Here is a 14,195-nt window from a genome sequence, read left to right on the forward strand (position 1 = left end):
GGATTTCCCCAACACATGACACACTCTTCACTCAAAGGGCCACTTATAGGCTCTGTAACAACCCAGAGGGATGGCATGAGGAGGGAGGTTCAAGAGGGGGGCAAAATATGTATACCTACGGTTGATTCATGTTGATGTTTGGTAGAAACCAACACAATCCTGTAAAGCAACTATCCTTCAATTAAAAATAATTTTTTTTTTAAAAGGGCCACTCATAGAATGTGATGAACCCAAATGAGAAAACCATTTTTTTAAAAAGTTAATGATGATTGCTAAGGTATCACCTGAACCCACATGTTGAAACATTGCTATTCTTACCCATCTTCCAGTTACACTACTGGGGGGTGGGGGGGGAAGGGGAGATAAACTACTGAGGGTGGAGTGGGGAGTGAATTAAACCAATTAATAGCACTAAAACCTCCAAGTCTACACCAAGGAAGAATCACACCATGTTTAGCCAGTGAAAAGGATCAGAATTTTAAATATTTTAATGAGAACACTTTCTCATCATCTTTAAATAGAAATGACTTCCACTTTTTACTCTGAAGCTGCTGGGCCGTCAGCACTTTTTCGTTTCCTGGTCCGCAGGGTTCAGAAGCCACCGCATGACCAGTTCACCAGTGCTCTTCAGGCACGTGTTGGACATGTCCTCCTCTGTTGGGAGACCCTGGGGCAGCTTCAGGGGCTTGATTCTGTGACATGAGAGGATGCTGTTAGTGTCATACCAGGTAACACATTTTAAGAAACTGTTAGAATAACAAATAACAAACCTTATCAAATGTTTAACCACTTTCAGCTTTGCATTCACTGAAGGGATATTCTTGTGAACTTGAGGAGTGTGTGCCTACAAATAAAGGAAACAACATTAGGGATCAATTTCAGTAGTGCAGACGGTCCCACATTTCAGGAAGAGGTTAAGGTGAAGTCTCCTTCTATCCAAATCAAGCTTTCTAATACATTACATGAAATAATAAGTTTAAACAAAAGAAATATTAAATAAGTAGGTTAAACGTTTTAAAGGTGGAAAATTTACAGCAAATTTAAACAACACTAAAGATGACTAAAATAGGTACATACTTTTTGTAACCCAAGCATCTTTATTATATCTTTCTCCCAATATGGACGTCTTTTTGTACTTTTTATTCTGGTAACAATATGCAGTTTATGAGGTTGCTGTGGATCCCCACCGTATTTTTCATGATCTTCAGGTGAAGGCCGAAAAACCTAGAAAGAAGAACTATAAATGATAAATTTTCAACATAGCTTCAATGTACCTCTCCTTTTCTTTTCTTAAAAAAAAAAAACAAAAAAACTTCAAACAACTACATAATGATTTCATATCTAATCATTCTACAATCCCAATCCTCATCCTCAAACTGAACATTTCTACCAGTTCGACTACTCAGACAGATGAAGTTGAAGGAGTTCATGCACTAAGAGAAACATCACACAGCCAGGGATTTTGTTTTGTTTTGATAAAGAACAAAGCAGGAGGAACTGGATGACAAATGCCAGGAGAAGGCACTGCACTATACCGGCTGGGCCTTGAACTGCATCCCCTACCCCATTAAAGTTGGGGATAAATATAAACTTACAGTAACACATGAATATTATTAAAAAGAAGTATGTACTGGGCTACATCACCAAATAAGGATATATGTATAACACTATTTGTAATACTGAAACATTTAAAGGCCATATCCATATTCCTCAAGAGAATAGCTAAAAAATTATGATTATTGCATAGTCATAATTATTACATTCTAAATAAAACTAGTAATAATATAACTAAATTAGGTATGATGCAAATAAATTCCGCTGTATTCTACTGGATTTAATGTTGCTATTAAAATGAATAAGGCTTACCATTTACCATGGTACTAACTTTGAAGGATGGTCATAATATACTCTTGAGCAAAAACAACCAAATTTCCACACCACTGTGTGTAGCAGAATTCTGTATTTGCTTCATCTATACCATGATGAGTGTGTACATATGATGTATTCTATAAATATGAATTCTAAGAATATGACCTTAAATTCTAAACATGATTCCAACAATTCTATACATATGTGTGTGTGTTAGTCACTCAGTCATGTCTAACTCTTTGCGACCCCACGGACTATAGCCTACCAGGCTCCTCTGTCCATGGAATTCTCCAGGCAAGAATACTGGAGTGGGCAGGGGATCTTCCCGACCCAGGGATCAAACCTAGGTCTCCTGCACTGCAGGCAGATTCTTTACCACTGAGCCACCAGGGAGCCCATATATGTGTGTATATACATGTACACACACACACACACACACACACACCCTTAAATGTAGAAAGGTCTCAAAAACATTAGGTCGAGAGTCATACCTCTGGGGAAACAGACTGAGGAAGGACAAGAAAAAAAGATGTTACTTTAATCACAAAGAATATTATTCAATCATTAATTTCTCCACGGAGGGATCAGGTTACATTGCTAAATGATGAAAGAAGCTAGAGAAGCATTATAGCCAAGATGATGCACATCTTTAAAAATATGTAAAAGAGAAGTACGTGGAGGGTGTTGGCAGTGGTTGTCTCCAGACAGGTGGGATGAAGGGTATTTTTCTAGAGCTTTTGAAGAAATGTGGGGTGAGAAGAATGGTGGCAGACAGAGGATGGGTAGGTGCACCAAAGAAAAGGAGAGATGACATAAAGAAATGGTGTGAGGAGCATGAAATATTTAGGAAAAGTCAGTAGTTCCATGTGAATAAGGTAGGAAAAAAACCATGGAAAGCAATGCAGGGGGAGGAGTTAAACCAAGCTCAACTATGCTGAGACTTCAGACATTTCCAGAAGGCACATAAAGCTATTGGTGGTTTGAAACAATATGACATTTCAAAGACAGATTCAGAAAGAAAACTCTTTCAAAAGAACCGGAGGTGAAGACTGATACAAAAAAACTCAGGAAGGACTTAGGGACATGGTTTAAGGGTCTGAATTACAGCAGCTGTAACAGAAAAGAACTGATTTGGGGACTTTGGCCAGTAAAATAGATGGATTTGTGGCAGGTGAGGGAGCAGATGGGGTTGAGACTGACTCACAGGTTTTCAGTCTGGGAAATCAGACAGAGGATCAACTGATATCACTAACACAGGACAAGCACGTTCTTTCAGTTTGGTTATTTGGAGGAAAAGTAAGACAATGAGTTCAATTTTGGATAACCTGAAATACCTATGGGTTACCCAAGCAGCAAGGTTTAGAAATTATTTGAAAAAACAGGAATAAGTATGGAAGACAGGCAACGGGCTACAGATGCACACTTCAGAGTCATTTCTATGAGGCTGGAAAGTTTTCACACTCACTACAGCTGGCAATCAAAATCACCGCCTTCCACATTTTAAATAAATGTTAACATCTGTATCTATCCTCTTCTTCCAGAAGTTTACAGTCTAAGAAACATGGAAAGATATGACAATGTAGTTGCAGACCATGACTTGAAAAAAAAGAGATTTCTGATAAAAGAACATCAAGCATGTTAAAGGTATCAAAATAATCGATGGTAATACTATTTTAGCTTTTAAAAAATCAATAGAGAATGGTGGTTGCCAGAGACTGGGAGAAGAAGGTATGAGGAGTTACTGTTTAATGGGAACAGAGTTGTTCCAATTTTGTAAGATGAAGAGTTCTGGAGAGGGATGGTTGTGATGGTCACACAATAATATGAAAGTACTTAATATCACTGAGTGAAAGTGCTGGTCATTCAGTTGTGTCCAACTCTTTGTGACCTCCTAGACTGCAGCTCACCAGGCTCCTCTGTCATGGAATTCTACAAGAAAGAATACTAAGGTGGGTTGCCATTCCCTTCTCTAGGGGATCTTCCCCACCCAGGGATTGAACCAGGGTCTCCTGCATTGCAGGTAGATCTTTACCATCTGAGCCACCAGTGAAGCCCATAATATCACTAAAGTGTACACTCAGTTAAGGTACTAAAGTTTATTTCCTATGCATTTTACCACAATACTGAAAAGCTGGGGAAAACAAAACAAAAATCTATTGAGGGCTTAGCCAGTGTTTTTCGAAAGAATGATAAGTACACCCAAGTTTAGCAGAGAAAATCTAAATTAGCAACAGTTGAAACAGAGAGTTGAAAACCAAGAGCCACATGGACAGTCTGAGCAGAAGGAAGATAGTTTGTTTTCTCAGGACAACGGTGATATGAAAACACAAAATATTAAGGGAAAAAACCATAATCAGGAATAAACAGGTTCTGAGTTGATAAAAAATCCACTACTTAAAAGGCCAGTAGCACAATTTTATTTTTAATAATTTTTTTACCTAAATCACACGATGTTTAAAACTCTACCCTTCTACTTATATTGACAAATAATTTAATGTGAGAGTTTCCAATATTGCAAAAACCAGTACCTTTCAAAATACAACACGTTTTTCAAGAATGGTAACAGGAAAACAAAACCTTGTTCTTACTTCATCTGGAATTCGTGACCTCGTAAATTTGTGACGAATCCAATCTGTACAAACAAGAGGCTCCACACCTTTCGTTGCCGTCTAAAATATGACATAAAACATTTGTTTTTTAGCACTCTATCTAGTGCAGAAACCCAAACCTACTATTTTTAGGTGACGAAAGTCTATTCTTTTTGCTCTTGTGTTAGTTGCTCAGTCTTGTCTGACTCTTTGCAGCCCCATGGACTGTAGCTCGCCAGGTTCCTCCGTCCCTGGAATTCTTCAGGCAATAATACTGGAGTGGCTAGCCATTTCCTTCTCCAGGGTATCTTCCCAACCCAGGGATCGAACCTGGGTCTCCTGCATTGCAAGCAGATTCTTTAATGTCTGAGCCACTAGGGAAGCCCTATTCTTACCTAACTTGTCATTATTAAACATTTATCTCAACCCCCTAGCTGAATGAGTACATCTTATCTTACCACTAACATTAAGTATTAATATAAATGTTTAAACCAGCGATTGGCGATAATTTTCTGTAAAGGAGTAGACAATAAATATTTCCAGTTCCGGGCTACATGGTTCCCAAGGCCAAGTCTCAGCTCTGCCACCGCAGGGCCAAAGCAGTCATCAACAATATGTAAACAAATCGTTGTGGCTATGTTTTAATAAAGCTTTTTCAAAAACAGATGGTGGGCTGAACTTGGCCTGTAGGTTATAGTTATTCGATGTGCTCAAGACAACATACAGTAATTTACCCTTCAACAACACAACGTAAAAGAAAGTCAAAATGAGTTTCCAGTTTTCTTTCTAGTTCCAACAGTGCCATCAACTTTGGGTTCCTGTCTCCTGTCCTCTTTCTACAAGCCTCCAGTAGTATTTCTCCCAGGCTGTCAAAGAAAAAGGATTCACTGCCAATCCTTCATGCCAGGAAACTCCTCTGGGTAGGCAGTAATCATTCCCTCTATGCGTTCCCGGGACAGCAGAGAGCACTGGGAGAATAAGCAGGAAGGAATGGGGGCGGGGGGGGTGAGGGTGGGGGGAAGTGATGGACACAGGCTCTGATCCACCAGGAAATAATACTGACCACTCAGGATTAATCTGAGGCTAAGGTAAGACTCTCAAGCATCTGACATTATTATCATCTAATTGCAGGTCCTACCTAGACTCTGGCCCTCATGAGTAGATTAGGCTACACCACTGCAGTTTCTAGAAGACTAGAAGGAAATACATGAAAGTACAAACATGAATGATCTCTGGGAAACTGTTTCTCTTCTTTCTACTTTTCTACATTTTTCTAATTTTCTAAGATTGAAAATGGACTCTTTATAATTGAAGGGAAAAAAAAATCTAAAAAAGATTAAGGTGGACAAAGGGGAATCAACACTAGTCATTATTTACCAGCATGTTGTCCAGGAAAAGGTCTTTTGTAATTTCAATTCTTTAGAGACAAAACAGCAAATAAACCAAATAAAATCAATTCTCAACATCAAAAAAAAGAAAAAATATATATAAAGAAACTTAAAAAAATTTAACTTGCCTGTATGTTTTGTTAATTAGAAAAGAGATAAAAAGTTCTTAAGGAATAGAAAAGCAAGACAACTGAAAAAGATAATTACTGAAAAGAAACACTTACTTGTAGTCTCCCTGGGGGCCTCTGAACTATTGAGCGCAAAATCCCTGCCATGGATGTGGTGGCTGCTCTCCTTAGAGGCTGTGAGAAGTAAAAAACAGATCTGTGGGTCATGTATGTTTTGGAAACAGATAGCTCCCCCATTTCTGTAGTAACAAAAAGCTGAGCAAATTGAAAAACTGGATGAAGTTTCACAGTCCAATCTTGGTTGTTTTAATACAAGAAAGACAAGAATTAAGTTCTAATAAATGTTTTAGTCAGAGTTCAAAAAAACCATAGGCAGTAATTATACATTAACCATGTACCATTTTCACCAAAGAGTTAAACCCTAAGTTGATTTCAACAACAAAAATGGGCAGTGGAGGTTACTATCATTCAAAATATCTTCAACAGGGAGGGCAGATAAAGAATGCTTTGCTATAGTATCACAAAAAAAGAAAGAGCTGGAAAGGACTGAAGAAATCCTAACTCCTAATTGGAACTAATGACCTTCTTATTTTATTTATACGGAAAATGAATCTCAGAGAGTTCAGTCATTTTATCCAAGAGCATCCAGCTTTTAAGAGAGTATATGGTCTGGAACCTAATTCTTCTATTACATTTTCATTAAATCCTAACACCCTTCTGCTAAGAACAGTAGGATGCTCTTTTTTGCTTATTTGCATTTTAAACTATTCTTAATGAACATGCATTGCCTTTATAAAGTAAAAGTCACATTTATTTAGACACAGAACAATTATAGCCTACTATACTGACTTACAGTTTTCATTCCAATCCCAAAGAAAGGCAATGCCAAAGAATGCTCAAACTGCTGCACAATTGCATTCATCTCACACGCTAGTAAAGTAATGCTCAAAATTCTCCAAGCCAGGCTTCAGCAGTACGTGAACTGTGAACTTCCAGATGTTCAAGATGGTTTTAGAAAAGGCAGAGGAACCAGAGATCAAATTGCCAACATCCACTCAATCATCGAAAAAGCAAGAGAGTTCCAGAAAAACATCTATTTCTGCTTTATCGACTATGCCAGAGCCTTTGACTGTGTGCATCACAATAAACTGTGGAAAATTCTGAAAGAGATGGGAATACCAGACCACCTGACCTGCCTCTTGAGAAACCTGTATGCAGATCAGGAAGCAACAGTTAGAACTGGACATGGAACAACAGGCTGGTTCCAAATAGGAAAAGGAGTACATCAAGGCTGTACATTGTCACCCCGGTTATTTAACTTATATGCAGAGTACATCATGAGAAACGCTGGGCTGGAGGAAGCACAAGCTGGAATCAAGATTGCAGGGTGAAATATCAATAACCTCAGATATGCAGATGACACCACATTTATGGCAGAAAGTGAAGAAGAACTAAGAGCCTCTTGATGAAAGTGAAAGAGGAGAGTGAAAAAGTTGGCTTAAAGCTCACATTCAGAAAACTAAGATCATGGCATCCGGTCCCATCACTTCATGGCAGATAGATGGGGAAACAGTGGAAAGAGTGGCTGACTTTATTTTTCTGGCCTCCAAAATCACTGCAGATGGTGATTGCAGCCATGAAATTAAAAGACGTTTGCTTCTTGGAAAGAAAGTTATGACCAACCTAGACAGTATATTAAAAAGCAGAGACATTAGTTTGCCAGCAAAGGTCCGTCTAGTCAAGGCTATGGTTTTTCCAGTGGTCATGTATGGATGTGAGAGTTGGACGGTGAAGAAAGCTGAGTGCCGAAGAATTGATGCTTTTGAACTGTGGTGTTGGAGAAGACTCTTGAGAGTCCCTTGTACTGCAAGGAGATCCAACCAGTCCATCCTAAGGGAGATCAGTCCTGGGTGTTAATTGGAAGGATTGATGTTGAAGCTGAAACTCCAATACTTTGGCCACCTGATGTGAAGAGCTGACTCACTGGAAAAGACCCTGATGCTGAGAAAAATTGAGGGCAGGAGGAGAAGGGGATGACAGAGGATAAGATGGTTGGATGGCATCACTGACTCAATGGACAGGGGTCTGGGTGAACTCCGGGAGTTGGTGATGGACAGGGAGGCCTGGCGTGCTGAGGTTCATGGGGTAACAATGTGTAGGACGCGACTGAACTGAACTGATACTGACTTAAGCTTCCCTGGTGGCTCAAAGGGCAAAGAATCTGCCTGCAACACAGGAGACCCGGGTTTGATCCCTGGGTTGGGAAGATACCCTGGAGAAGGAAATGGCTACCCACTCCAGTATTCTTGCCTGGAGAATTCCATGGACAGAGGAGCCTGGTGAGCTAGAGTCCATGGCGTCACAAAGAGTCGGACATGACTGAGTGACTAACACACACACACACACACAAACACACACACACATACTGACTTAAACTGAATGTAGAAAGATTAAGTTCATGAACAACATGCATTAATATATTTTGGATATGTGACTTAATTCATATGTTTCAATTCCCCCCGCTGCCAAGAACAGAAAGAAAATAATACCTATCTTGCAAATGAATTATTCTAAAAACATCTAAAACAGGACTTGGCACATCAGAAGCCCTTAATGGATGGTAACTTTTACTATTATAAGATCATTAAGTTATTATAAAGCTATAATAAGAATACCCTAACATGCCAAAATAAGGTAAGTGCTGTACTTCAATGTCTACCAGATTCTGGCTCACTCAAGCTCTGCAGGTCTTTCCTGTGGTGTGGAAAAAGCAATGAAGTTGGGGAATCAATGCAAGATGTTCCCCTAAAAGCGCCTGACTTCAGAAAAATTCTCAGCAACTGAACCAGTATTTCAAAATTCTGTATCAGTTTTAGAAGAGCTAACTACTATATTCTTAGTGCCCTAAAAGCAAAAAATTTGTTTTATTCATATTCTATACTCTTGGCATCCAGCACACTATTTGACAGACAGCAGGCACCCAGCATTTGTTGATGAATGTCTGAACTAATTAATGGGTTACATCCATGGTCCACTCAATCGAGAATTCAGAAATAAATCAGAATTTCATAACTGCCATTCAGATTTTATACTTCAAACATTACAACACAGCATAGCAATTTCTACTTCAAATTATCCAGTTTGCTTGGCTGGCTGTTTAGATCCTTTGTGTCAAGGCTTCTTTAGAAGAGATGCTTAATCCTCCAGCCCTCCAAACAATCTAAATTACTTTCCCTACCATACTTCTTCCTCCAAAGTTAAGCATTTTCTTAGGTACTAACAAAGATAGTAGGTACCTAAGCACAAAGTTAGGTACTAATCCAATTTATTTAGCTTCACTCTTTGTTAAATCTTTCTCTTGTCATTTAGATTCCAAGCAAAGCCTCCTAATTGGCCTTCCTGCTTCTATTCTAATTTCCCCAAGGTCTTTTCCCCACAGCAGCAAGCATCTCACTAAATCTGAAATCAGGTAATATCAACACCTCTGCTCAAAACCTTCCAAAGAGCCAGGTTTCTCATTGTTAGAGTAGGTGGTTACACACAAGCCAGAGAGGAAGGGTAGCATATCTATGTCATCCGATAACACAGGATTAGTGGTGGAACTAATATTTAGCTTAATAAAGATATGACGGATATAGAAATAATTATAGATACATATACATACATGGGTTGGCCCTCTTAGCTGAGAGGACCTAAAAACAATGGCATCCCAGTAGGGATGAGCACACTAAGATCTTATTTCCTAATAGCATTCTCTGGTAAAAAGAACCAGGACTCCTTGGAGAAAAGGCTGATTACACGGCTGTAGCAAGGAATATATAAAGATAAGTCTGGAGCATCTTGTAATGCTAGAAAGGAACTACTCAAAAAGTAAAAAATGACAGGGGTATGTCAAAGGGGCTCGAGGCCAACTCCCAGCGGCTACAGCTGAAATAATATGAGCAACAAGATAAGTAATACAGTATTGACATATAACCCAAAACATAAACTAACCATGAATCCATACTGATATAAACAGATGGATAATGAGAGAGAGGAAAAAAAAATCTCTCTTACAAAGAATTTCAAATAATTTATATAGATCCTCCACCCTCAAAGAGGTGGAGAAAAGCTATCAACTCTTAAGCATGGGGAGAAGGCAATGGCATCCCACTCCAGTATCTTGCCTGGAAAATCCCGTGGACGGAGGAGCCTGGTAGGCTTCAGTCCATGGGCTCGCGAAGAGTCAGACACGACTGAGTGACTTCACTTTCACTTTTCACTTAAATGTATTGGAGAAGGAAATGGCAACCCACTCCAGTGTTCTTGCCTGGAGAATCCCAGGGATGGAGGAGCCCGGTAGGCTGCCGTCTCTGGGGTCGCACAGAGTCGGACATGACTGAAGCGACTTAGCAGCAGCTGCAGCTTAAGCATGGGGTATGCTTAAAGACTTTCTGCTAGAGTCAAGAAAGAAGTCGGGGTGGCGGGGGGAGGAGGGAATAATGTTACACTAGAGAAATCTAACCAAGACTACATCTTCAAAGTGATCAAGATTAACATCAACTGTGATAAAAGCCAAGCTGATAGCATGTATGGAATGACAGAACAAGAACAGCACTTCACCTCTATGTCTTCCTTCCAAAAACCCCTATCATCACTCTAACAGAAAAATATCAGACAAACTCCAATTGAAGGACATTGTACAAAATACTTGACCAGTATTTCCTCAAATACCTGACCGCCTCAAAACTGTCATGGTCATCAAAACCAATGTGAGTCTGAGAAACTGTCATAGTCAAGAGGAGCATTTGACAACCAAACATAATGTGGTTGCTTCCATGTCCTGGCTATTGTAAACCAGGACATGGAAGCAACCTAGATGTCCATCAGCAGATGAATGGATAAGGAAGCTGTGGTACATATACACAATGGAATATTGCTGCTGCTGCTGCTAAGTCGCTTCAGTCGTGTCCGACTCTATGCGACCCCACAGACGGCAGCCCACCGGGCTCCGCCGAATATTACTCAGCCATTAAAAAAAAATACATTTGAATCGGTTCTATTGAGATGGATGAAACTGGAGCCCATTATACAGAGTGAAGTAAGCCAGAAAGAAAAACACCAATACAGTATACTAATGCATATATATGGAATTTGAAAGACGGTAACGATAACCCTATATGCGAGACAGAATAGGAGACACAGATGCATAGAACAGTCTTATGGACTCTGAGGGAGAAGGTGAGGGTGGGACGTTCTGGGAGAATAGCATTGAAACATGTATATTATCATATGTGAAACAGAACACCATTCCATGTTCGATGCATGAGACAAATGCTCAGGGCTGGGGCAACGGGATGACCTAGAGGGATGGGATAGGGAGGGAGGTGAGAGGGGGGTCCAGGAAGGGGAACACACGTAAACCCATGGCTGATTCATGTCAATGTATGGCAAAAACTACTACAATATTGCAAAGTAATTAGCCCCCAACTAAAATAAATAAATTTATTAAGAAAAAAAAATAAAGGTCTGTTAGGGATTCCTATTTTTGTGTACGCATGAGAAAGGGACCAACAAAACCCTTTTTCTTTCTCTTCAGACAAATGTGATGTTGGGTTAACTCTCTAGCTCTGTTCGCTGGAAACCTGAAAAGGGTAGAGTGCTAGCTGTGCTGGGTTACCAGACCACACTGCTTATAGTAAAAAGTGACCCATGATTGGTGATCTTCATCTGCATTGGGAGGGCTGCGAACATTCCCTAAACCAAGGGCGACATCTAGAGCTAAAGAAGAATACTTGTCATCTTTGAAGTCTTGAATCAATTAGACTTTGATACTGTTTGAAATTTCTTAAATTCCATGGGCAACTGTTTGGAGGCTTTATTGGGAAAAAAATAAAGGGTATATCATGCTTCAAAAAAAAAAAAAAAACCATAATGTGGTATCTTGGATGGAATTTTGAAAGAGTAAAAGGACATCAGGTGAAAACTAAAAAAATCTGAATGAAGTATGACCTTTAGTTAATAATGTATTAATATTGGCTTATCAATTATAACAAATATACCACACTAATGTAAGATGTTAATAAAAGGGGAAATTTTGTGTGTGGGGGGTATATAGGAAATATTAATATCTGCATAACTTTTCTGTAAATCTAAAATTACTCCAAAATTAAAGTTTATTTATTACTAGACTGAAAACTTCTAACTTAACGCCTCTTCATTTCAGAGTGGTGGCCAGTTCTTAACCTTCCACCTTGAGGATTTCATCTGCAATTATTCTCTTACTTAACTGCTATACACACCCGCTGCAAGAAAGCCCTGTAACATGCCAGGCAGGCATACTCCCCTGACTATTCCCTCTCCTGGAATGTCCCTGATATCCACATAGTTAATTCTCTCACATCCTTCAACTTCTGGCTTGAATCCCATCTTCTCAATGAGGTCTACCCTGATTCCATTATTTAACATTTTGACCCACAGGACAATTGTCAGCACTCCCAATGTCTTTTACTCTACTTGACTTTCTTTCCATAGTACTTAACATCTTCTAACATAATTTAATTACTTGTTAGGTTTGTGGTTTACCGTCTGTTTCCATCCAATAGCATGTGAGTTCCACAAGGACAAAGATTTTAAAATTTTGTTTTGTTTTTGGTTTGCTCTGTCTATTCACAGATATATTTCAAGCATCCACCTAAGCAGCACAGCCTTGTAGCAGCCACTCAATCAATTTTCGCTGAATGAAGTTTCACTTCCAGACTTCAGAAGGTGTGCCAGTCAAAAGTCGTTAAGTTTTAATAAAGTAAAAGTTGTTCTTAATAATTAGGCACATAACTCTTGGACCTTGAAGCAATTATATTGTCTTTCACTGTACAACTACCTTTCTCTGGCACAGATGAAAAGCCAGGAAAATAAATGCAGGTCTTCCCAGGTGGTGCAGGGGTAAAGAATCTGCCTGCCAATGCAGGAGAGGCAAGAGATGAGGGTTTGATCCCTGGGTCAGGAAGATCCCTTGGAGTAGCAGGAAATGGCAATTCACTCCAGTATTCTTGCTTGGAAAATCCAATGGATAGAGGCTGGCGAGCTACAGTCCGTGGGATTACAAAGAGTTGGACAAGACTGAGTGTACACACAGAAGTATGATCCCACTTCCATTCCATTAAAGAGAGCGATGTCTGTGAAACTCTAGAAGCCTATCAGAGAAACGTTAGCTTATCTGGGAAGAGAAGGGTAGGCTACCAGAACTATTTCCCCTAACTTCCACCCCTGGTATTGTCTGATAGGTTTGTTGCTATTGTTCTTTTACAATGACCGTACATGTAACTGTTCTTAAAAAAAGAAAACTAATTCCTTTTCTAAAGAGGCAAGACATCTATTTAATAGTAAATGCGGGTCGGGAAGGAACGCAGAACGTAGAATTTCCCTTTCAACAAACTGACATCTCTGAGGGCAAGAAATGCCTCTTTTTTGAACTCTAATGCTTACTAGGCAGCCCTCCTAAGTGTCTCTTGGGAAAATACAAAACAAAACAACGCAGAACAAGTAGCTTTGAGTAGGTGGCGATCAAAACACGGTTGCAAAATCACTACTTTTGGTAAAACGGTAATTTTTTTTTGGCCGCGTCCCACAGCAAGCGGGATCTTAAGTTTCTCCACCGGAGATGGAACCCACGCCTCCTCCATTGCAAGCGCGGTGTCTTAACCACTGGACCGTCACGGAAATCCCAAAAGGTAAAATAAGCCAACTCCGGAGGGTATGCGTTCTAAAATGCAGCAATTTTTAAATTAGATAATTTTATATCACCATTAACAATTTGTTAGGCTGACTCCAGCAGAAAGCCAAAGTTACGAGTAAAACAGAAGCACAGAAAATGCTAAAACACCCTTTCCCGCCAGACTGCCGGTCCGGGGACCCTCGGCCCTCGAGTTCCAGGAGGCGGGGCTCCTCAGGCCGCATCCCGGGATCCCTCAAACTGGGAGACGTGATCCAGCCGGTAAACAGCTTTTCGGGAGACCGAGGGCCAACCCTGGACGCAGGCCCATTCAGCTTACTGTGACCCGTAAACCCAGAATTGAATAGACAAAATCAATCCTCATCTGCATAGGGTTCCCAGATATATGCGCCTAGCAAAAATGCAATACCTTCAGCCACTCATTCCCCACTCACCAGCAGTTGCTAGAAGTCTCTCAGCCTTAAGTTAACCACTGAGAACAGGAGCCGAGGAAGGACCCAGAGTGCCACAC

At 40.0% G+C, this 14,195-nt stretch overlaps 1 protein-coding gene across 2 annotated transcripts in view; it reads right to left on the reverse strand.

Moving 5' to 3' along the window:
• Positions 1-465: 465 nt before the first annotated feature.
• MRPL30 (mitochondrial ribosomal protein L30) overlaps positions 466-14,195 on the reverse strand; it is a 43,054-nt gene continuing 29,324 nt past the window's right edge. The window contains exons 1-6 of one of the 2 annotated variants that reach the window (XM_081484460.1): positions 14,119-14,193; positions 6,070-6,147; positions 4,458-4,538; positions 1,078-1,224; positions 771-844; positions 466-692 (exon numbers count right to left, since the gene is read on the reverse strand). In XM_081484460.1, coding sequence (XP_081340586.1) covers positions 560-692; positions 771-844; positions 1,078-1,224; positions 4,458-4,538; positions 6,070-6,120 — 486 coding nt within the window. In that variant the 5' untranslated portion in view covers positions 6,121-6,147; positions 14,119-14,193 and the 3' untranslated portion in view covers positions 466-559. Of the gene's footprint in view, positions 693-770; positions 845-1,077; positions 1,225-4,457; positions 4,539-6,069; positions 6,148-14,118; positions 14,194-14,195 lie in introns of those variants that run through there. The other variant, XM_081484461.1, reaches the window with a different exon arrangement.

Source organism: Giraffa tippelskirchi, chromosome 4, assembly GCF_054371585.1.
Source record: "Giraffa tippelskirchi isolate mGirTip1 chromosome 4, T2T-mGirTip1v1.2.pri, whole genome shotgun sequence".
Taxonomy (NCBI): domain Eukaryota; kingdom Metazoa; phylum Chordata; class Mammalia; order Artiodactyla; family Giraffidae; genus Giraffa; species Giraffa tippelskirchi.